The sequence below is a fragment of the Gopherus flavomarginatus genome, chromosome 9 (genome assembly GCF_025201925.1).
Source record: "Gopherus flavomarginatus isolate rGopFla2 chromosome 9, rGopFla2.mat.asm, whole genome shotgun sequence".
In the NCBI taxonomy this organism is placed as follows: domain Eukaryota; kingdom Metazoa; phylum Chordata; order Testudines; family Testudinidae; genus Gopherus; species Gopherus flavomarginatus.
In genome coordinates this window covers 16,240,253-16,264,826 of record NC_066625.1, presented here as the reverse complement: position 1 = coordinate 16,264,826, position 24,574 = coordinate 16,240,253, and the positions used below count along the sequence as shown (strand labels likewise).

Sequence of the window (24,574 nt, the reverse complement as noted above, 5' to 3'; positions counted from 1 at the left end):
ATTAAGTTCCGCCCCCCGAGGGAGCTGCGCAGCCTCCGGCCGGAGGGCGGAGACAACGAGTCGGTTAGTGCTTGGTGTGGGTGGGCGCGGTGGATAAGGGTCGGACGGGTTAATTCCCTTGGACTAGGTTCTCTGGCTTCCCGGGGTGGATAAGGGGGAGCTGAGGAGAAGTGTGGGTTGGCGGACCCGTGGGGGTGATTGGATGGGGGAGCTGTCATAGGTGCTGGAGCTAGGGGCGCGGGGGGGGGGCTGTCGCACCCTCTGACTTGAAGTGGTTTCTGTTATATCCAGGGTTTACAGTTTGGTTCAGTGGCTCTCAGCACCCCCACTGTACAAATTGTTCTAGCACCCATGGGAGCTGTGCGGGGTGGGAATGGTGGTGAAGTACATAGGGATGGGGCACTATGGATGTGGGGTTGGATGGGGGAACTATGAGGGTGGGAATGGTGGTGAAGCACAGAGGGATAGGACTAGGTGAGTCTAGGGGCCTCATAGGTGCATGCTGTTAAGTGGTCCCTGAAGTGATCTCTGTGTGTATGTATGGTCCATAAAGCATCCTGGGGTACTTAAGGATGAGTACTTGGTTCTGTTCAAATGCTTTCAGACAGAATTGTATTGTGCAGCTCATAGATGCCAACCATGTCTTTTTATTGTAAACTTCCCATGGTGCTGTTGTTTGGTGAGGAATCTCTGGCCACGCTGAAGCATGGTAGCAGCTGCTACCATGTTTGAAAATAATTATCCATAATAATACCCAGAAATTATGTAGTACTTTTCACCCGTAGACCTTTAATATTTATAAAGAAGGGTGATCATAATCCCACTTTACAGAAGGGGAAGGGTGGGAGTGTTGGAGAAAGGAACATGACTTGCCCAACTCTACAGAGAACAAAGGTCTCCAAGTTTCTATTCCAGTGAACTGTCGGCTAGACCCTTCTGTCTTCTAGTTATCAAGTGCAGTTCTGTAGTGTTAAAAAGGAGCAATGGTTGGCGACTATTAGAATTTGGGTTCTCTGATTTTTTTATAAAAGTGGATCGTGTTTCATGTATTCACCTTCCCTCCTATTCAAAATCTTGCAGACCTCTTTCCCTTCCATTTGCAGTTATATCTCTGTCAGATACAGAAAGTGCTTACACTCAACATTAGAAAGTATAATGTATTTGTAGCTACATTTTAATGTGGTTTAAAAGATGTGACCAGCCAGTTCAGAGGATCGCTAACAGGTGCCCAATAGACTACAGTTTGGGAACCCCTGCAGTAGAGCATGGTATCTGTCAGCTAGCACAGTTTGGACAGCGCTTATTATTATAATTTGGAATCCATTTTCGTCTCTCTACCTGTGTGCTAGTTTTCTTTTACTCCTGGTCTTTGCTTCTTGGAGAGAAGCAAGTAATATGCAGTATGATTGCTCTGTCTAAATACATCAGAGGGATAAAAATTCCTCTCACACTCTGGTAATTCAAATTAAGTGTAAATGTGAACACAAGAACAAATGGCTATAAACTGGCCATCAGTAAGGTTAGCCTTGAAATTAGACAAAAAACCATCAGAGGAGTGAAGTTCTGGAACAGCCTTCCAAAGGGAGTAGTGGGGGTAAAAAACCTAACTGGTTTCAAGACTGAGCTTGATAAGTTTATGGAGGGGATGATATGATGGGACTGACTATAATGGCATGTGGCCCATCGGCAACTGTCAGTAGCAAAAATCTGCAACTGCTGGAGATGAGATAGTAGATGGGGAGGACTCTGAGTTGGTACAGAGAATTCTTTCCCAGGTATCTGTCTGGTGGGTCTTGCCCACATGCTCAGGGTCTAACTAATTGCCATATTTGGGATCAGAAAGGAATTTTTCCCCAGGTCAGATTGGCTGGGATTTTTTTGCCTTCCTTTGCAGCATGGGACATGGATCACTTGCAGGTTTAAATTAATGTAAATGGTGAATTCTCTGTAACTTGAAGTCTTTAAACCATGATTTGAGGACTTGAGTAGCTCAGCCAGAGATTAAGGGTCTATTTCAGGCAGAGATTTGGAGCAATCAGATTTTTGAATTGCTGCGCTCTGGCTCTGGGGAAAAACCTACTGGTGCATGCTCCAGCTCTGGGCTCTACTCCAAAGCCCTGATTTCAGGAGTTGGTGAGGTTCTGTGTCCTGCAATGTGCAGGAGAACACACTAGATGATCATGATGGTCCCTTCTGATCTTGAAATCTGTACGTGTATTTGAGTGGGAAGGTGGTCAGCTGAATCTGGTGGGACCCATCTGTTACCTGCTTAAATAACAGTCTGTTTTGCTCTGTGGCATCCTCTGGCTCACAAGTATCAGTAGATTAGTAGCCATTAGGAATTTGGAACTTAAATCTACCTGGTTCCCTCTTCCTGATTCTTACAAAGTCAAATCTCATGATTTAGTTTAGATATAGGCTGACCAGGGGAATAGGAGGTAGAAGGGAATCATCATACATATTTACAGCATTGCACAATTGGAGAGGTGCACTTCTTGCGAGAGGGAATATGGTTCCAACCTTGATATGGAGCACTAGATATATTGGCCAGTTTATTAGGCAATGCACTGGACTAAATTCAGCCAGTGGTTTGAATAGCTATTCCAGATTGACATTAGTTATGGCCCTAGAGTTGAGTTTTGTTTCTGCAGAAAGAATTTATGAGGGAAATAATAAGGTTCACAAACTTTCTGAAACTGAGGACCCCTTTGTCTAATTTTTTGGGGTAAGCAATTGCAGACCTTGTGTCAAATCTAATTGTATAGATTAATATAAAATGTACAGGTACATTTTTGGGGAAAACCAGAAAAAAATACTTTAAAAAGTCTGATTTACTAGGACTGTACCAGAGTATGGGTTTGCACTAGTGATTATAGTGCAAGACTGGGGTCTTGGTATAAAATTTTTGACAAATGACAAATGTATTCTTTGATACATATGTACCATATTTTAAGTACTCATACTAAATTAAGAAACGTCATTGAGCTCTTAATACTATAGCTTATTGACTCAATTTTATAGACATTTTGTTGTACATTTTAAAAGTTGGAAAGAGACTGAATGATAACGTTGACCAACATGTACTCTAGGGATCCATTCTTGCAGTCCTAACATAGGCAAATCTCCAATTGCTTTTCATTTTACGAAGTAGTAAAACTAAAATGTGGCACACTGTAACATGGAATTCAGTTGTCCTCTAATAGCAAGGATTATAAATATCAATTGTACTTAGTCAATCAATAAGTAATTATAAGTATTTTTCCTTTTTCATAATTAGAAGAAGAAGAGGCATTCACAATTTGGAAAATGAAGTTTGTTTTAGGAATTCATCCTAATGCCCTGGCATATTCCATGACCACACTGGGTGCTGGAATGATGAACAGTATCTTCAATTTCTACTATGTTAAGCTTTTCTTAAACCAATACAAGATTTCAGAAGTAGCATTTCATCAAGCACAGGTATAGTACATTGGAATGTGGTTTTTCATATTGTTGTCCATGGTGTTTGTATCATAACAATGAAATAATTCTGCTTCATTGATGAATCAGTTATTGACATACTGCAAATAGAATTAAATATTTGATCCTTAAATTATAGGTATATTCAAAGTTTGTTAATAGTTTTTAGGTTTTAAAAAAATTCCATTGTTGGAAGTATGTTTGTTACTCTAACAACCTTCAAAATAAAGTTTTTCTTTACCAATGTTATGTCCCTGTTCAGCAAAGGTTTATACATGTGTTAAACTGTAATAGCAGTCCAGGAATACTATTAGTGCTTAAAAGTTAAACATGGCCATGATCCTGAAAACCCTTACTTATGTGAGCAACCTTATGTATGTATGTATGTATTAGAAGGGTCTACTCATGTTCTCAAAGTTACTTATATGCACAAGTGTTTACAAGATGAAGGGTCATGTGTGTAAGTCTTTGCAGGACTGGGGCTTTAAGGCCAGACTTTTAAAGGTATATAGGCAGCGAACAATGCGGGTAGGCATTTAGTGGGATTTTCATATGCACCTAAGTGCCTAACATCCACTTTTGAAAATCCTCCTAGGTGCCAATCTGCATCTTAAAGCACCTAAGTACCTTTAAAAATCTGGCCTTAGTCCATTCCCATTTGACAAGCTTTCCTCTTTTGTTTTCCAAGTAGAATTGTACATTAAACAAATATGACATGGTGTACTTCATTGTTTGTGCATCAATATCCTCTGTTAGCAGAGATTTAGGAATAGTTTAATTTAGATGACTTTACATACACATATACATAATGTTCGTGTGAGAGTGTACAACATACAAAATATATTTAACCTTTCCATCATATAGGTCAGCACTTTTGGTATTCCAGATGTAATGTACGTATGTATGTATGTTATGTCTTGATGAATCCTAAAGAAAAATATCACTAATGAGAAATTTTGTATTTTTCTTCTCAGGTAGTTTTTATGATCTGGAATGCCATTAATGACCCTCTCTTTGGGTATATTCAAGACAACTCCAAAGTCCCATGCTGCTCAAGACGTCAATTTTCAATTTTATATGGAGCGCCATTGTATGGTTTAGCTTTTCTGCTTCCCTGGTTTCCTTGGAAACATTATGAGGAAGGTGACTGGCTTAATGGTCTTCACCTTATTGTTGCTTTATGTGCTTTTGATGGCTTGCTTACATTTGTGTTGCTAGCACAATGTGCGCTCTTTGCAGAGATTTCAACTAGACATGAAAATAGACTTCAGCTTATTAAATATAACCAAGTGGCAACATTAGTTGGATCAACCAGCATTCTTTTTTGTGGTCTAATATCAGATAATATGGAAAATTTTGCCTATTTTCAAATCTTTACTGTTTTGGTTGCAGCACTAGCTACTGCTTGTATGTGTTACACTGGCATATATAGCACAAGTCAGTATGAACACAGAGAAACTCCTGTGGAGAACACTAGTTTAGAAAATAATGATAAAGCTCTCTCCTGGTCCTCTGTAATTTCATTGACCAAACAGATAATGACGCAGAAAAACTTTATACTTTTTGTGACCATGAACTTCTTTCAAGTCTTCCATCTAGCCTTCTGCAACAATTTCATGATGATCTTTGCGGATAATCTCATCCCTAAGGATGTCCTTTCCTCTTTTATAAGAAGCATCATGTATGGGGCTGGCTTTATTTGTCCTCAGGTATGCAACAATGCTTTTAATCTTTTATTTATAAGGAAAATGCAGTTTACTTTTGTTCTAGTTCTCAGTACTTAAAGTATCTGTTTACACTGCTTGGAGAAAATGCTGTATCTGACAGAAGCCTTTTATGAATCTGAGGAACAAATCTTGTGCACCAACATTATAAAAAGAACTTTTAGTATTGTCTGTGTAGTCTAGCCAAACAGGCAGCATAGAATGGCAGAGAGAGGGAGGGTAGGCAGGTAAAAGAACAGTCAACAAGAATGGAAAATAAATGTTTTTGTGTTTCAGGGGCTTAACAGCTTAGAATAAGAGAAGGAAAATAAGCTCAGTGTCAGGAAAAAATATCTTAAAAGTGAAATGTATTGAAGAACTTGATGTTAATCTTTCTTATTTTAATGTGTCCGGATGGTGAGCAAATCCCCATTGCTTTCAGACATTGAAAACTAGATGGGACTGAACACTGGAAAATAAATGTTAGCTATAACCCCCCCATCCCCCTCACCCCCCACCCCAAATGAACACTGCATCGTCATGGGAATGGAAGGGGCTCTTTGACCTAACAAAGCAAGGTCTGTCAACTCACCTGCATTTGAGGGAGTAACACCTTCTAATTTATTTTTGTCATTCATTCATCATCTGCATCTGAGCAAGATCCCATCCCAAGAGAACCAAATGTGGTTTGCACTGGAAGGGAAAGAGGACCAAAAGGGTTAGATGTGAAGGGAAAGATTAGGACAGCAGTGGGAGAGGAGTGAGAGAAAAAATATGTAAAAAGATGCCCCACAGAGAAGACAAGTGTCCTTGTTTTTAGATAAATCAATAAAATCCTCCTACTCATGCCCCCCCTAAAAACTTGTATAAAGCTGATCTTCAAAAACTTTCCATTAGTTTACTTTAAATGTTTATGGTTTGATTTTTCTCAAATAGTGAGCATCTGCAGTAGATTATATATGGATGTTTTGGGTGCCTAGCACTTCTGAAAATCAGGCCATTCATTCTTAATGTGAACAACTTGTGTTCTTTTTAATAAATATATTAATAAAATATAAAAGGAGACATGGGGAAAGTACTAATTTAATCCTCAGCTAGGAATTTGTTATAGTTTAAGCTGTTGACATACAGCAATGAAATACAACTAATATATTTTCTTTGGTGCAGAACTTATAAATATCTACCATTAAAACTCCCTGACCCTGCCAGAGATTTTACAGGTCTCTTCTATAACTCAAGAAAATACCTAGGTAATAAACTTCTGTAGGAATATATCTGACAGAAATTAGGACAGCCTCAATAACTTTACTCTCAATATATACCAATCACGGCTGATAAAATCAACATGAGAGTCTGAAATGAACAATCTTTCAGAAAACACATTTATCCCTGCTTCCCAAAGATTCATTGTCTAGAAGGCCACTGAACTGTATAAAGTTTGCTGTGACCTTATTTTTCTTGGTTTTGTCCCTTCGAATTCAAGATATAACAAGAGAATTCTCCAACAGCAGTGTCCTGAAGTTCACTTACTGTAAAGCACCCAGCCTACATAAAAGAAAGCTGCTTTGTGGATTATGCTTGTCTGGCCTGTACAAAGCTAGATCACGGTTTCTATTAAGGGATGGCAGTTGGTGTGTAGGATAGGACGCATATCCTGAACATGCCATGGTGTTGCAATCAAAGGACTTAAAAATTGAAGCTTAAAGCATCAACTGAGTCAATATTTCTCTGGAAATTGAGAGCTTTATTGAAAGACTCCAATAAAGTTTACGAAACCCCAGGGCATGTTGATTTTTCTTAATTATAATGAAATGAGATCCAGTTGATTAAAATAGCACGCATTACACATCTGTTACTATTTCTAAATATGAATATATTTTCACAAACTGTCAGATAATAGATAATTTTTTTAACATCTAGTTCCAGTCAGATTTGCACTTCTTTGTATTACAGCCACTTGTGTCAATTCCCTTCTTAACCTGCTCATTACTCTGTATGGTTCTCTGTTTTTTAAGCAGAAAGCTTGAATTTCCTCATAATATTTGCCACAATCTTTAAAAAAAATTATCCTGTTCATGTGTGGAGCATTCAAAAATGTGTTTGCCTTTTGTTTCCTTCTTCAAACCATTCTGTAGCTAATAATGAGAATTGATGCTGTTTACAGTAATTAAACATGGGAAGAAAAGTGCATGGGGAGTTCCTTCCTTTTGTTAAATGCTTATTGAGTTTGAAATCATTAATCTTGGTGGCTAATTAATATTGAAGGAAAGAGAGCATTGTCCTCTTGTAACTCATGGAAGGAGCTCAAATCTGACAGTGATGCAAACCATATACCTGTGTATATATATAGTGTGTCATTATTTTAGAAAAATAAAAGGCACTATGAACATTCAAAATGCATCTCATTTGAAAATAGTAAGGGAGGGAAGAGAAAGGAAGAGTTTAATTTTTGTGCTTTAAAGCTTGTTTTCACTGCAACTTTTTAGTGCATTTCCGTATTAAATCTTAAAACACTGTATTGCTTTGATTATATGTTAGATCATAATAGAGATTATGAAATCATATTTTAAGACTGAACTTCTGATGGTGCCTCAATCTGTTGTTTTTATTTTCTAACTTCCTATTGTAACAAAAATATATGTAGTTTAAGATATTTAATTGAATTCTTTGTTTTGAGTGTTCAGAAAACAAACAATTATTTCTCAAAAGCAAGGAGGACAACATAAGCCAAATGTAATTTCACAGTAGACAATTGTGGGTGAAACAACATCTTAAATATTTTAACCAAAAATACGTTCAATAAAAAGTTTGTTACCATAAAGTGAGGATGATAATCCTGAGGAGTTCTGAATCAGGAAACATCATGGCGAAAAATTCAAGAAGAATCAAAGACTAGATCTTAAAAATTCTATATATACAAATTATGGAGTGTTTTAATCTCTGGTTTTATCCAAGACCATTCTTTTCGCTGTGGGCCTAACCCTAAAGTATCCTTTGTCATACCTTTTTTGCAAAAGCAGCATTCTCTGTTTTATTAAAATGCAATTACCATATCATCAGAGAAGTGACTCTGTAAAATGACATTGTGGAATTTTGTATTTATTCCCTCACAGTACAGAAGTGGGACTGAAAAATGTCCCATGTGTATCTAAGATAACTATGTACAATTACCTCAATATCTGCAAATACTGTGTTCTTCCACAGATTTACTATGGGGAATCTCTTGAATACTGATAATATTGAATTTAGCTATGTACAAATCTTTCTTAGTTATCTATGGCAATTGGCAAGTTTAAGTACCACCAATACAGCTTTATTCAGTTTGCAAATCTAACAATTATTTTTTCTATAAACTCAACCTGGTATTTGAAAGTTGAGCTATGTTCCTTCTACCTTTTATGTCACTAGTAATAAAGATTTTGTTTCTAGAATTTGGTTGACAGTTTTGCTAATATATGAAAGAATGGAATCCAGGTGTACTGGGTTTGCTTTTTAATAGTGATAGACTTTCCCTTTAAGATGGTATCTGTGCTTGATTTTCACCCCTGAGTTTCAGTTTCTTACCTCAGGACATAGGGAACTTCCCAAGCTTTTAAAGGGTTTTGGCATGTAGCAGTAGTGTCTTTCTTTGCTGGTACTATTCAGGTTACTTAGGGGCTCAACATCTAATGGTCAGTTTTGGTATAAATTGTTTCTGTGGGCTTCATGGTGAAACATTTTTCAGATGGTTTTTATTTTTAGTGTTTTAATTAATTCAGACTTTTGTGACATAATGCATGTGTGGATTTCTAGTGCCCTAATCTGAAAATATTAAAGTATAATTTTCAATGCTGAATTTATGGATTTGATTCTCTTCTTTAGATTCACATAGCCCTTTTGCGCAACATTTTCAAACTAAAACTTGCTTTAGATTTAAAAGTTAGCACAGTCTGTGACTAAAACATCAGTGTTCTGTAGAAAAAAGACCTTTTATTAAATTAGCTTTTCCAGGTTGTGAATTGGGTCTCTTAATTGTTTTCATTAGCGTATGCAGTCAAGAGTGAATTACTGGATGTGACATATCCAAAAAGCTGAAATTGTTGCTAGCACTTCGTATAGACTGTTGGATTTTGAAATCTGGAAACTTGAAATGGAACTATGAGTACTGTGCATTCAGCATCTACCTTTCCCAATACCTTTTTCTACAATAGAAGCATAACTGGTAATCTGTTACAATAGGATTTTAGTTAAACAGTTTTATCAACTACAAAAATGACACTGAGCAATAGTGGTAGTAGAAGTTTACCATATATGTCCATTGATATCAGAGCCATTATGATGTTAATGAAAAATTATAGCTTTAAAAGAAAACCGCCTAATTTGTTCACTATGAACACACTGCAAAATAAATTCCATAAGGGATATCGGACATTATGCTCTAGGGTATGAGCTGATTGCTGTCTGAAGTGGGAAGCAATATTTACCCCAATATAGAGTAGTGCACAGACTGATTCTGGATGAAGGGAGAGCGTTCTTCTCTGAAGCATCTGTTTTAAAACAGTCAGAGATAGGACCATCCCACTGGTCCTATCATCTGTTCTGTTTATGGAGTTCCTATGTTCTTAATTTGTGAGCGCATTTGAAAATGTTACTGATTCAGATTTCCCCTTTCAGAAAATATTCATGTGTGCTAATCAGTAGAAGTAGTGTAGGAGTAAAACATTTATAGCATCCAAAACTCTGTTTTCTTAAAAGAAGTGCTGAAGTACTGTATTAAGTATATACGTAATATGTATCTATTATCTTTTCAGTGCCTTGTGCTTCTCAGTCAGACTTTGCTGAAGAAGTTTGGTTATTACAGGATCATCTTGTTTTCCTTTTACTTAGAAGGAATAGCTGCAGCTGTCATGTTTGTTCTAGGACCAGAACACTACTACTTGCTGGCTATTTATCTCACAACAAACATGTACGTAAATATATACTTTCAAGGATCCTATTTAAAACCAAAAATTAACAGATTGCTACGCCTTGTGAAAGGAGTCTGTTAGGTCACTTTGTTTTTATACTTTTTGTCATGCCTTTTTAGTAGCTTGAAGAATTTCCTACTATAAGTTTTGCTCTTCTCCTTTTGTTTTGTTTCATGGGTCTGAAAAGGAGCTGCAGTTAAAATGGCAACTCTTGTTTAACAATGTTTCAGCTTTTAGTTACTGCTTTTATTTCTTTTAAAAATTAACAATCTAATAAATACAATAATTAGAGTTTGCAACGTTTGTCTCCAGCCACATCAGTTTTAACATTGTCAGTGGAATCTACATTTGACTACAGACTTTCCCGTTTACCCAGACAGCAGTTTCCCACCACTTCTTCAAGTAGTGTCCCTATCTGTGTTTTCACTGTAGGTGTATCTGAGTCCCTATGCCTCAGATCGGAGATTCTAAGCAGCAGTGTCCATTCGGCCCACACATGTGCTCTCCCTGTCTTGTGCCTTGCCTCGAGGCTATCTAGCACTGCGTGGACGAACTACCCTCAGTTCCTTCTCAACTGCCCTTGGCCTGGGACTGAGTACTAGCAGAGTGCAAGAGAAATTCAGTTCTAAACCTTATTTTGGTTTACACAGTAGCTAGTAGAGTTTTTGTTATTTAGATTCATACTCTTCCCTTTCCCTTCTATTTTAAATTGAAAAAATAAAAGATTTTAGATCCCTCCACCCCATGAAAATGCTGGCAATTCACGTGACTGTTGGCTAAACAACATTAAATTTGTTTTCTTTGGTACTGCTAGAGCATGAAACCTTGAGTTTATTTCACAGATCAGGTAGATCCGTGAGGTGTGGAAAATCCTCAAAAGGAAATGTTTCATTAAACATTTTTAAAAACAGCCTTCTCAATTAGAATAGTATGTTAGTAATTTCATGGTCTTCCCTTCCTACCTCGTCTGTCCTCTTCGCATATATTTTCTTTCTCTTTCTTCACCCCTTCCTCCCTCTCCCCAGATTTCAGTCATAGACTATTGTAACTAAGAACTATGTGACAACTGAGTTACATTATCTAGTGATATATTTTCCTCATTTCAAGTATTCGGGTTTCCTTAGAAAAAAATCTCTCAAGATATGTGAAGGTTATTTAAGTATTAGCTGCTAGCTCAAAAAGGACTTTTGTAATTTGAACCTAATTTTACCAAAATTTAGCAATACATGCAAATCTATCATCCTGTTTATCGTTTCATTTATTGGTCACGTGTTAAATGTATTTTTTTACCTTTATCATTCTAATTGTGTCACTTATTTTAAGTTTGTTTCCTATCTTTCCCTTCCAGTCCTCTGCATGTCCTTTTTCAGATTTCTAGAGGAGAACTTTAGTTCTTTCTTCTGCGATGTTCCTTTTCTCCATTCAAGTCAGTTTAAGTTGGTATTAATAACCGCAATAAGTGTCTGTCATCTTTCACTTCAGTGCCAAGCTACTATCTTGAAATTCCAGAAAGAGTTGAGAAAGTTTTAGGTTTGTGTACAGGTTTCTAATTCCTGACTAAAATAATAGCTCTAATATTTATTTAGAGAACTGATCTTTAAATAAACCTAACAGACATTTTTTAATTTGAAGTGAGAGTGTGTGTATGTGTGTGCGCACACGCGTGAGAGAGAGAGAGGGAGATACACACACAAACACTAAACCATCCATTACAGTTTTTTCTTATTGAGAAAAGTATGTTTAATATCTATCAACATTTTGAAATATTTTGTCTTTCTATAGGGTAATTGTTCAAGCGTCATTCAGTTTGTTTAATCTGCCCTTGGCAGATATTGTTGATGCAGACTTAATAAAACACAAACGGAGGTATGTTGATCTTACTGCTGCTCACAAAATGTACTGTAGCTAGTGTCGTCAAATTCTCTATATCAAAGTTAAATTTTCATACACTAAACACTCTGAACATATTAATCTAAAAGGATTCTTAATTCAGTAAAAAATTTTGTTTTATTTTAAATTACAACTATTTTTAAGAAGTTTCACTTTATATTTACTTTTAATATGAGAAGTGAATGGGAATTCATTATTACTGTACATTGCTTTAAATCTTTTGAAATGTTATCAGTTATTAACTTTTTCCTAGATTATGTCCAAATAATTGCAGAAAATATTGTGGCATTCTTTGGCTTCAATCCTGCAAACACTTAAATTAAGGGCTTAATTTACACACACAAGTAAAGGTAAGCACATGCATAAATGTCTGCAGGATTAGGATTGACACCATCAGCTCAGGATTAAACAAAGACTGTGAATGCCTTGCCAACTACAAAACCAGTTTCTCCTCTCTTGGTTTTCACACCTCAGCTGCTAGAAGAGGGCCTCATCCTCCCTGATTGAACTAACCTTGTTATCTCTAGACTGCTTCTTGCTTGCATATATATACCTGCCCCTGGAAATTTCCACTACATGCATCAGACGAAGTAGGTATTCACCCACGAAAGTTCATGCTCCAAAACATCTGTTAGTCTATAAGGTGGCACAGGACTCTTTGCTGCCTTTAACAAAGGAATGAATTTAAACAACACACCAGATCACTTCCATTGTGAACTCTATTATATTATAAGAGTCCAGTCCCACAAACGTTCACATGTTTAGTCCTATTGACTTCAGTAGAAATACTCCCATGCCCATTATTATTCAGAGGCTTAAGAGTTGGCAGGATAGGGCCTTTCTAATACAGAGAAAGTATTTGAAAGTTTGAACTATACCACTTAACAAGCAACATTCAAAGTCATCATAGCTGCCATTCAGTTTTTTAAATAAAACTTGCTGTGATATGCTCTACTGTGATTCATGTACCTTTTGGATTTATATCCACATGCAACTAACTTCCTGTTGCTCTTACAAATATACTGATTTTTATACCAGTGGGGTTTCTGGTTTCAGTGCTATTTGAGGGGGATAAAGGAAATCAGGCTCCCTCTAAGGCCACAATCCTGCAAAGACTAGAGCACATATATTACTTTATACCTGTGAATAGTTCCATTAGCTTCACTGGGACGATTCCAACACATAAAATTGAACCTGGGTATAAATCCTTGCAGGACTGGGGTCAGTGTCTATGTAGACCACATCTCACAAGTGTTACTAAAGAAAACTCAATGTACCTGGAAAGTGCAGTGGTGTAACTTAGAATTTAAAAATATTCTTGGTAGGACTGCCCAGTCCATATACAAGACTTGAAATTATTCTGAATAACAATCAGATTGCTTTGTTTGAAGAACACTTAATACAAGAAGAGCAATTGACTAAATAGTTTCTAGTACCAAATCATGTCTTTTACAAATGTAAGTTTATCCTATTTTTCTCTTGAGTCACCAGGCTATGGGCCTGATCCAAAGCCCATTGAAGTCAATGTGAATCTTTCAGTTAACTTCAGCGGGCTTTGGATTAGGCCCTGTGACACTGTTCTGTTAGATCCCTGCTTATTTTATTTATGGTCAAGTAAGGTAGTTGTGGGGACCTAAGATAGTATGAAAGGTATGTTTATAGATTTAAAAAAAAACAAAACTCTGCACTTATCTAACTGGAATGTAGTCATTTCAGTATGATATCTGAACCACTCACTGACTAGAATGTTGATGGTAAGTATGCAGTTTGTATCCTGACCATTAATATTTGAGTCTGAACAGGTCTTAAATAATGAACATAATAAGTGCTATAAGTGATGCATGTTTATATACTGTGTAATATGGATTAATATTTGTCTTGAATATTTCAGATCACCACTTTCCTCCATGGTTTTTGGTACCAATGCTTTATTTACTAAGCCTGCCCAGTCTTTGGCTCCTATGCTTGTGGTTACAATACTAAATCAATTTGGATATGAGAACCTGAATAATAAATTTTCTCAGCCTGATCCAAGGTGAGTTCAAAAGTGAAGTTTTAAGTCACAAGTGAAATAATGTTACACAGCTATTACAAATTATTATGCAGTTAGCTTGTATCAGATGTGTTGCAACTTGGTGTCAACAAATTTTCAGTAGGTCCTCATCTACATTGACATAAAAATGTTGTCCAAGTAGATATTTATTCTGAAAAAATGTACTTTTAAAAGACAGGACATGGGAAAACTTGCTGCATGGTAGGTGTGCATGCCTGCATGGGTATGTGAAAAACTCATTTCAGTGTATGGTTATTTTTGTCATTCTGTTGTGCAAAATTAAGAGAGTCAAACCTGTGATGTTCTAACTTTGACTATAACTGTTACCAAAACCACAAAAGTGTATTTATTTCATAAATATAGTTGCTATACATATTTAGTACAGTAGGACTGTGACTAATGTATTTTGTTTTTGAGAGAAACAATACAATTATAGGAGGAAGAGGGGTTTGGCTCAACTAGTTAAATCACTTTGGTTAGAGTACAGTTTTCCATTCTTATCTTAATGGCCTTATCTTAAGTTACTTTCTAAAATTTTACTTTACTTCAAGAAAACTCTTTAAAAAATACATAGAAGACAATCATTTATAAAACCTCCTTGGGCAAAGGTCTTTAAGGAAAAGAGAGTGGAGATGTGGCCAATGTGTCTGGAACCCTCTTTGTGACCCTAATGGACTATAGAAGAAAGGCATAGAGGTAGGTTTGGAAGGAGGACAAGCTGGGGACATTCAGAAAAGCAGCTTCAGCAAAGTGAAAAGTACATAGGGTACAGGTGAGCAAACTACGCCCACCAGCTGAATTAGTCCAGCCCTCAAGGTCCTGCTGGGGAGCAGGGTCTGGAGCTTGTCCTGCTCCCATGCTCCAGCCAGGGAGCAGGGTCAGGGACTGCTCCACATGCACACGCATGTGCCGTGGCTCCCAGAAGCAGCGGCATGTCCCCCCTCCGGTTCCTCCTACGTGGAGGGGCAGCCAGGGGGCTCAACATGCTGCTCCTGCCCCAAGTGCCACCCCTGCAGCTCCCATTGGCCGGGAACTGCAGCCAAAGGGAGCTGCAGGGGCAGTGCAGCGCACAGAGCCACCTGGCTGCGCCTCCACGTAGGAGCTGGAGAGGAGACATGCTGCTGTTTCCGGAAGCTGCTTGAGGTGAGTGCTGCCCGGAGCCTGCACCCCTGAGCCCCTTCCATGCCCCAGCCCTGATCCCTCCTCCCACCCTCTGAACCCCTCAATTCCAGCCCAGAGCACCCTCCTGCACCCAAGCCCCTCATCCCCAGCCCCACCCCAGAGCCTGCACACCCAACCACAGCCCTCCCCCCAGGTGCTCCAACCCCCTGCCCAGACCTGATTCCCCCTCCCACCCTCTGAACTCCTCGGTCCCAGTCTGGAGCACCCTCCTATACCCTAAACCCCTCATCCCCAGCCTCATCTCACAGCCAGCACCTCCAGCCGGAGCCCTGACCTCTCCCCGCACCTCAATCCCCTGCCCCAGCCCTGATCCCCTGCACGCCTTCCGAACCCCTTAATCCCAGCCTGGAGCACCCTCCTACACCCCAAATCCCTCATCCACCGGCCCCACTTGAGAGCCCGCACCCCCAGCCAGAGCCTGCACCCCAACCCCAATTTTGTGAGCATTCATGGCCCACCATACAATTGTCATACCCAGATGTGGCCCTCGGGCCAAAAAGTTTGCCCACCCCGACTTAGGGTTACAGGAACAAAAAGGATGTGTTGGGGAGGAGATTTGAAAAAAAAGTTGTAAGAACAGGAAGCTTAATTTTGATACAGTAGACCAATAGGGAGCCAGTGAAAGGATTTGAAGAGGGAATGCTGATAGCATCAAAAAAAGTGGATGATATTGGAGTGGAGGATTGGATAGGTTGCACTGCGCATTGTACGTACCAAAGAGGATGAATATATTCGTCATCTTGGTTCAAGGAAATTCATGTCTGAAGTACTATAGCAAGAAAACTGAATCATAATCTTTTCCAAACTCTTAGAAAAGTGAAAAGGGATGGAGTTCAAGTCATTGGAATAGTTCTAAGAATTTCATTTTCCAGAAACTTATAGGCCTTCTACATAAATGTCTTAAAATTTCTAACACTGTTTTTTTTTAAAAACCCATAAAAATATTTGCTGAAGTGCAAATTATTAGTTTAGAATAGAAAGCCAAACTATGCTAGTGAAATTTTGTTACTTAATGACAGTATAGAAGCATTAGTATGTTATCATTCTGACCAGTAGAACAGGAATGATTAACAGTTGCTTCTTAGACCTGGTCTACACTAGTGTGCGGGGGAGGGGAATTGATCTAAGTTACACAATTTTCAGCTATGTGAATAACGCAGCTGAAGTTGATGTACTTAGATCTACTCACCGCAGAGTCTTTACTGTGGTGAATTGACTGCTGCCGCTCCCCCATCGACTCCGCCTGCGCCTCTCGCGCCAGTGGAGTACAGGAGTCAACAGGAGAGCACTCGGGGGTCGATTTATTGCATCTAGACTAGATGCGATAAATCAACCCCCACTGGATCGATCACTGCCTGCCAATCTGGCGGGTAGTATAGACACACCCTTATATGTTGAAACTGCCTGATGTACTATTTTTCTTACAGTGGTTACTTTTGTTCCTATTTCAGATCAACAAAACCTTAACATTGACTTGTCTAACTTAGACCAATGGTTTTCAAAAATTTTAAATAGAGGTGTAGATCCCTTTGAACATAGTCTGTGGACCCAAGGTTGAAAACCACTGACTTAGACAATTCCGGTTTCTTTTTGATGTATGCTAAGGTGGCATGGAATGAATGAAGGAAGGAAATTATTAGCAAACCAACCCATTCTACTGTGTCTTTACCCTCTCTTGCTTTATGTTCCTCATTAAAACACACGTCTTCCTATAAATCCTAGCCCATCCCTCAGCGAACTAAACATCTCTGCTCATTCATGCTGATATTTCATGTGGCTTATTGTCACCTCATTTTCCTGTCCTTGTATTTGTATGTTGCCTACCCAGGCCCCAATCTTGTGCACACTTAAGTATTTGTGTAGTTTTACTTACGTGAGTTGTAGCATTGATTCTAGTGGTACTACTCACATCAGTAAAATTATGCCCATGCTTAAGTATACATAGGATAAGAGCCTTAGAATGTAAATTATTTTGGGTAGAGAGCATCTCTTCTTATGTGTCTGTAAAGCACTTAGTACGCTAGTGCTATAACATTAGTAGTACGTACACACACCAGCTACATTAAAAGAACACTATTAAGATTTCAGAGTCAAGTCATTCAGTAGTTTAGAAATGCCAGAATTAAGGTTTTCTGTGCCAAATATATATATATATTTTTTGACTCAGGCAGACCTCTGGCATGTACAATTTCAGCTTGAACAGTTAAAGTTTAGTAAAGTGATAAACAACCAAAAGTAATTGGAAGTTTCAAGCAATCTTAATAGTAGGCAGTGCTACCAGTCCAATCTCTAATAATAGAAATATCTCAATTTAACACTTGTTGTTCAGGGTTCAGAATCAGAATGTATACTATGTAGCAGAATAGGAACATTTTTTATCTGGGAATAAACGTAACTGATATCCTTATGTTTTTAAAACACTGATAGGCATACAATCAAGCTAAAACACTCACTACTTTCTGATATACACCTCTAACCTGATATAATGCGACCCGATATAACATGAATTCGGATATAATGCAGTAAAGCAGTGCTCCGGGGGGGCGGGGGGGAACGCTGCGCACTCCAGTGGACCAAAGCAAGTTCTATATAACACGATTTCACCTATAACACGGTAAGATTTTTTTTGTCTCCCGAGGACAGCGTTATATCGAGATAGAGGTGTATTTTACTTACTATTGTTACAAGTAACTAACATCTACAGTGACTATTACTAAAAGGTTAGCAAAAAATATTCTTGTTTGTTTGTTCCAGTTTGTTTACGCATTTGACAGCACTTGGAAAATAGTCACTTTCACTGTTTCCCCTGTACACATAGTCAAATTTGTTTGTGTAAATCTTTCAGACAGCAATAGGGGAAAGGAAAATTTTAAAAAGAAAACTTGAATTTAAAACCATAAGCCATTAGCAGGTGTAATACCTGAAACCACCTTTTACCTTTTTTCCCTAAATAACTCAATTTCAAATCACCTGTCCCTTTAAAGAAATAAAATATCCCATATGTAACTTTTGTGTTGCATAATTTATGCCTGAGGGCATAATCCTGTGAATTTTAACTTTTAAGACGAGTTTTAAAGTAAGATTTGCCATATTGTGATACAGTAAACATATTGACTTAGTGCTAAGGGAGGTTTCCATACAGGAAATCAGTACTAGGGTCTGATCTTTCAAACCATTATTCATACAAAGAATCATACTGAACCCACTGAATTCCATGTATGAACAAGGATTGCTCACGTCAGCAAGGATTTGTACAATTGGGCCCAAATTATTATTTATTGACTATTGTTAGAGCATACAGGAAAACACAGTCCCTGCCCCAAAGAGCTTCCAGTTGAATACACAGAGAGAACATTCCAAGCACACACTATACTTCAAGATCAGTGACTGTGAATATTCCTTTTTTTATGTGGATTCATACTGCTGACTACAGTATATTGTTCTCATTGACAGGCTTGGTGGATGTGTGTTTTAGGAAGAGATTTGAATTATAAGTGTAGTCATTTTGTACATGAGGATAAGAAGGGAGTTGCAAGGAGTGGCATGGAAGAGGCATAGCAATGGAAGGGAAGGTACATACAGGCTATTTAAGGTGGGTGGGTTGGGAGGAGCGTAGCAGTTGGAGAAAATGAAGGCTGAAATGTAGGCAGTGAAGGTGTTGTACAGAGTCTCGATAGTGCAAGGGAGAAATTTAAATTTTATGTAAAAGATGATGATGAGAAACCAGCACTGAGATTTAAGGAGGATAGCTATATGGTGACAAGAATGGGAGGGGAAGATGATTTTGGTAGTAACATTTTATCTGCCATCAAATGGTGTTTAGTGTTAATGTATCTAATTAAAATCAATTTAAGAGCTAGTCATTCAGGCACGAGACAAATGACTTTTACACATGGCACACTGGAGGAATTCTCTCCTGTTTAAGACTTTGTTACTAATGACAGTGAGGCTGGTAATTTACAGTATTGGAGGGTCACTTTTTGTTCCTTTTGGTTTATCCTGAACAGTTTTACCTATAACATTAGATCCCTTTTTCTGCTCTATAAGAAATATATAGTTTTGAACCTCCCTCTCCTGGAGATCTGCTGAAACTACAGTCCATCATACTGTGAAAACACACTGGCAGTAGTTTGTTGCCCTCTTGATTATTGTTATTTCCTTGTCTTTAGAAACAAATTATCAGCTTATAAAAAGATGCACAATATATAGATGGTGCACAATAAATAAGCTGTCAGTGCATCTGACAGTTGGAAACATCACATGGTCTAGTAGCAGGGTTAATAATAATCTGGTTATAGTAAGGAACTATATTTTAGCAAGAGCGTATCTTTGAATATATGCATCTTTGTATTGCATGCACAAAATAATAATTATGTAAATAAAGATTTTGAAGGCTTCTTCTCCACCATTGTGATGTAATTTGAGCATTGTTCTTGATTTATCCCAATGCTTCAATAGAATTATATTTAATATGTGTTCATTTTTCTGTATAATACAGCTATTTTACTTTTCATAATTCCTGTAATTATAGACTCATAGACTCTAGGACTGGAAGGGACCTCGAGAGGTCATCGAGTCCAGTCCCCTGCCCTCATGGCAGGACCAAATACTGTCTAGACCATCCCTAATAGACATTTATCTAACCTACTCTTAAATATCTCCAGAGATGGAGATTCCACAACTTCCCTAGGCAATCTATTCCAGTGTTTAACTACCCTGACAGTTAGGAACTTTTTCCTAATGTCCAACCTAAATCTCCCTTGCTGCAGTTTAAGCCTATTGCTTCTTGTTCTATCATTGGAGGCTAAGGTGAACAAGTTTCCTCCCTCCTCCTGATGACACCCTTTTAGATACCTGAAAACTGCTATCATGTCCTCTCTCAGTCTTCTCTTTTCCAAACTAAACAAACCCAATTGTGGAGTTTTAGAATAAAATATTAATCCATATATTTGTTAAATTAATGCAACTGTATTTAAACCAAACCAGGATTTCACCAGTATAAAGGCAAGGTAGGACTTGCCACAATCTTTTTCTTTTCTTTAGAAAAAGATAAAATGCTTGTTAAAGGTTGACGTTCTTAATACTGAAAATCGCAGTCCTCTGTTAATATACAGAGAGGTAACATGCAGGCAAAAGCAGTGTAGCTTCACTAGAGCACCTTGCCAAATTTGCCTCAGCCCCTTCCTGAAGGAACTTTATATAGGTAAATAGTTTACAAATTCAGTTCTTGGATTCCTTGCTGGAACTGCCAACAAGAAGACTAATGCCAAACATGGTGGTGTTTTTTGTGATGCATATACTTGCTTACTTGGAAATGGAAAGCACCATTAAACCCAGGCCAGTAAACAACTATCAGATGCTAACTTGTAGTAATTAAACAGTAAATACTGAATATGAACCACTGATCTACCTGTGAAAAGTCCCATCTCCCGTAACCAATTGCCTAAGCAGTTAAGTAATTCCCTTAGACCTATTTTAATTTTTAAGTATGTGTCTTTTCTTTCTCACTTGGTATTAACATGTGCACAATGTATTTAAAACAACTGTTTAACTTGGAATAAACGGTGATTGTATTGTGTTATACGTTTAGGACCAAATGGTTCCACTGAAGTCAACGAGACTTGGATTTGGCCTTTTTTGATTGACTCATAAGGTTTGATCCAAAGCTCAGTGAAGTCAATAGGAGTTTTTCCATTGACTTCAATCAGCTATGGATGAGGCCCATAGTACTCAGCTTTCACAACCATTCTGTTAGTCTCCCATCTCATCTCACAGTGCTAAGGAAAAAGAGAAAATAACATACTTATCTTCTTGGAGACTGAAGAATTTTTTCAGAGACTGTCTCACCTGAGTTCAGTTTCTTGATATTTCTTAATTAGAATCCAATAATTAACTGAATGCCAGTGGATAATTATCACAGGTGCTAGACAAATGCCTAGATGTGTTTCAAGCTGTCAGAAACCAGCCTGTTCATAAAGAGTTATTTTAATTGTATGTTATCATTTGTAATACATTTTTGTTGGTCTGCTTCTTTATGTATTATTCCTTAATGGAGATTTAGATTAGGAAATACCCTTATACATGCAAGGATAAGTCAGATAAGCCAGAATCTCAGTGTAACTTTAGCATGTAATATATGTATGGTTTAAGTCTTTATTTTTCCCTAAAAAATAATAAAACTGAATTAATCTTAATATTTGGTAAATGTATTGAGTTCCATGCATTAATCATGACCTGTTTGTAGCATTTACTAGCCATAAGTACATTATACATAATTAATGTCTCAGATTTTTAACTTTTAAAAATACCAATATGTCCATATTGTTGTATTTTCCACTTTCTCCCATTCTTTTATTCACTCCCTTTAAAAAATGTTTAATCATACAAAACTTAATAGGATTGCCTGCTTTATAAGGTGATATTGTTTTACACTAATTTTATATAACCTACCACAGCTGTGTAATAGACTACTTAACGGGTCTGTTAGCTTGTCTACAGCATATTAATATGCTCCCTATTTATCTTACTCAGCTCATTCTTAATAGCTTATTTTCTACAAACTACCTTGTTTTAGGGGAGCAGGGGGCATAAATAAGTTTGAGGGAATGATGGAGCAGTACATGGAATCTGAAAATATAGTTGAATGTATTTGGCAATGGCCTTTATGTTTCTGAATAGTGAGAAACCATACTCCCACTGTGATGCTGGGGATACAAAAACATTTGGTTATTTTCATCCACAGTCTGTATTTATATGCTACTTTTAATAAAGGTTGTTTAATCAGAATCAAACAAGCTGAATATCTATACATTGAACTTTTGGTAAATACAGGGGAAAAAACATGGGGATTTTTATTCCTTACTCACAAGAATCTATATGGTTTTTTTCCTCTAAAGTAAACCTACTATTTACTTCCTTTTAAAATTGACTGCTGAATAGTCAGAACTATTTTTTTAATCTATTAAGAATTGACTATAAGGGATGAAAACTGCATCTTGGGAAAACTGACATTTTTATCTTCTTTTCCAGTTTGTTTTTAGGTCTTCATGATGCTATGTTCTACTTGATCTGTCTGGTTCCACTTTGCATTGCAGTTATACAGATTCTGACATGGACTCTCTTCTCCATCCAGAACAGTCATATAACAGCCACACATTGAATCTTTTAATCTGTACAGGAAGGATCTAGATTTTGTGTTGAATTGTACATAGTAGAATTAATACATTTAAAATGTGAAAAAGCAGAATTGTACTTAATGGACTATTAGACCAAATGCAATCTGAGCCATTAAATTAAAGCAGTCATCTATGGTGGCTATAAAACATATCATAAAGCACTCCCAGCCTTAACACAAAGCCTATACATAACCTTTTCTAGTTCAGTTACCAAACATATGGCAATTGTAGGAATGCTGCCAATCTCCAGGGGACTCTACCGAGCATACTGAGGAAGTGTCTTTACTCACTCCTTTGCTAAAGACATAAAGGCATGTCTGTTGTGTACAGATATTACTGGATTTTGAGGGGAGTTAGCATTATGTAATGGATATGGCATCAGATGTGCTGTGTGACCTTGAAGGAAGTCACAGCAATGCTCTGTGCCTCTGTTTCCATTTTACAAGTGGAGAAACTGATACTTACCCATCTTTGTAAAGTAATTTGAGATCTACAGATGAAAAGCACAGTGTAAGAGCTAAATATTATTTAGTGAATGCATGTGTAGTTGAGGAATCTGAGGACTTAAGTTAAAATTCAAGAAATCAGAGAGATAATGAAGTCTTAAGTTATGGTTACATTTTTTGAGTCATGCCAGAGAAACAGTTCTATTTACTTGTATTGTACGTGCTACTATCAACATGTTTCCAATGTCTTCTATATTTATATATCAAAAGATTCCTAACAAAAATGTTAGTGGAATTTCATGGGCCTGGATTCTTAAATTGTCTTTTATAATACACCATTGTTTATATACTTGGATTTCTGTCTATTGATCATAGTCTGTTTTAAAAAAACAAATTGTATAACTTGCCTTCCAATTTAGAAGAATTAGGGTTCCTGCTGTTTTGTGGACATTTTGAGGAGAAAACCTGAAAAAATCTAAATGACTTTTAGCCTGTGATTCACTGTATACAACTAAGTTTTCTTCTTGGTTACTCCTTCCGATTTGGTAATAAAGAAGTTATATTACAAATATTCTTTCCTTATACTCTCTCTGGTAGTATTTTGTCTTTTTCTCATATATTTTCTTTTATTTTCTTTTTTCTTAAAGGAGATGCTCTTCCTTTCTGTTAGGGGACAATTCCCACTTCAGCTCCTAAATACCTACAATATGCCATAGATAATTAGCTTTCATTGGAGACAGAGTTTAGATAGGACTAGTTTAAACTTGCAGATTTAAACTAGTGTAAATGAATTCTCTGTAACTTGAAATCTTTAAACCATGATTTGAGGATTTCAGTAACTGAGCCAGAGGTTAGGGGATATTTCAGGAGTGGGTGAGCTTCTGTGGCCTGCAATGTGCAGGAGGTCAGACTAGATGATCATGGTGACCTTAAAGTCTATGATTCTATGAATTTATCCTTACATAATATAGAATTGTTAGAACACATTTAGACCATAGGGTTCAAGGGTGGTATGCCATGTGGTACAACAGAAAGGACATCAAGATGTTAAGACCTAAAAAGGGTAGCAAGAATTCATTTAAATGGGCAAAGACAGAGAGTCTTTTGTGGAAGGTGTCTGGCAAATATAGTATTTTACTATTTACTATTTATATATAAGGGGATATGACTAAAATCTTAGACTACTATAAGAATAGTAAAGCTAAACTTAAATAGCACCTTTTCACTGTTACAAATCCAGCATAAGGATAGACAGACCAAAAATGACAGTATACAAAAAAATTGTAAGCCAACCTTCATTCACATACAAGGGGATTAACAGTGTGAAATAATATAATACAGAAAGTATGTAGCCATAGCCTATAACAGTCATACTAAAGTACCAAATAAATATTTAACAGGAAAAGTTAAAAGGGTGGATAGGGCTCCATGTTTTCTTTTCAGTCATACTATTCTTCTCATCATAAAGACAGCAAAAGTATCTACTGCCATGTGGAATCAGAATAAAAGACCTTGAAAACTGATTACATTCTTGTGATGAGATTGCCACTTGAATTAGCGATGGAAGATTGACCACACTTACGATGGAAATGGGGAATAAAAATGTCACTGCCATGCACCCAACTTTATTATGCTGTGCCAAACTTACATGATTGCTTTGGTTAAGAACCAAGGAAGGGATGACCACATACAAAAGTTTTGTTTTCTTCAACAGCTGGTT

At 37.3% G+C, this 24,574-nt stretch overlaps 1 protein-coding gene across 2 annotated transcripts; it reads left to right on the top strand.

Annotated features, from left to right (window-relative positions):
* The first annotated feature begins 44 nt into the window (after positions 1 to 44).
* On the top strand, positions 45 to 22,785 carry LOC127057725 (transmembrane protein 180-like). Of its 2 annotated transcripts, none has more exons than XM_050966746.1 (7): positions 45 to 63; positions 3,278 to 3,459; positions 4,434 to 5,168; positions 9,953 to 10,107; positions 11,891 to 11,974; positions 13,890 to 14,033; positions 22,263 to 22,785. In XM_050966746.1, exons 2-7 carry the CDS (start codon positions 3,307 to 3,309, stop codon positions 22,390 to 22,392), a joined length of 1,401 nt encoding a protein of 466 aa, XP_050822703.1. In that variant the 5' UTR covers positions 45 to 63; positions 3,278 to 3,306; the 3' UTR covers positions 22,393 to 22,785. The 2 variants fall into 2 exon arrangements, with proteins under 2 accessions (XP_050822703.1, XP_050822702.1); XM_050966745.1 differs by lacking the exon at positions 45 to 63 and adding an exon at positions 90 to 2,725.
* Positions 22,786 to 24,574: the final 1,789 nt, after the last annotated feature.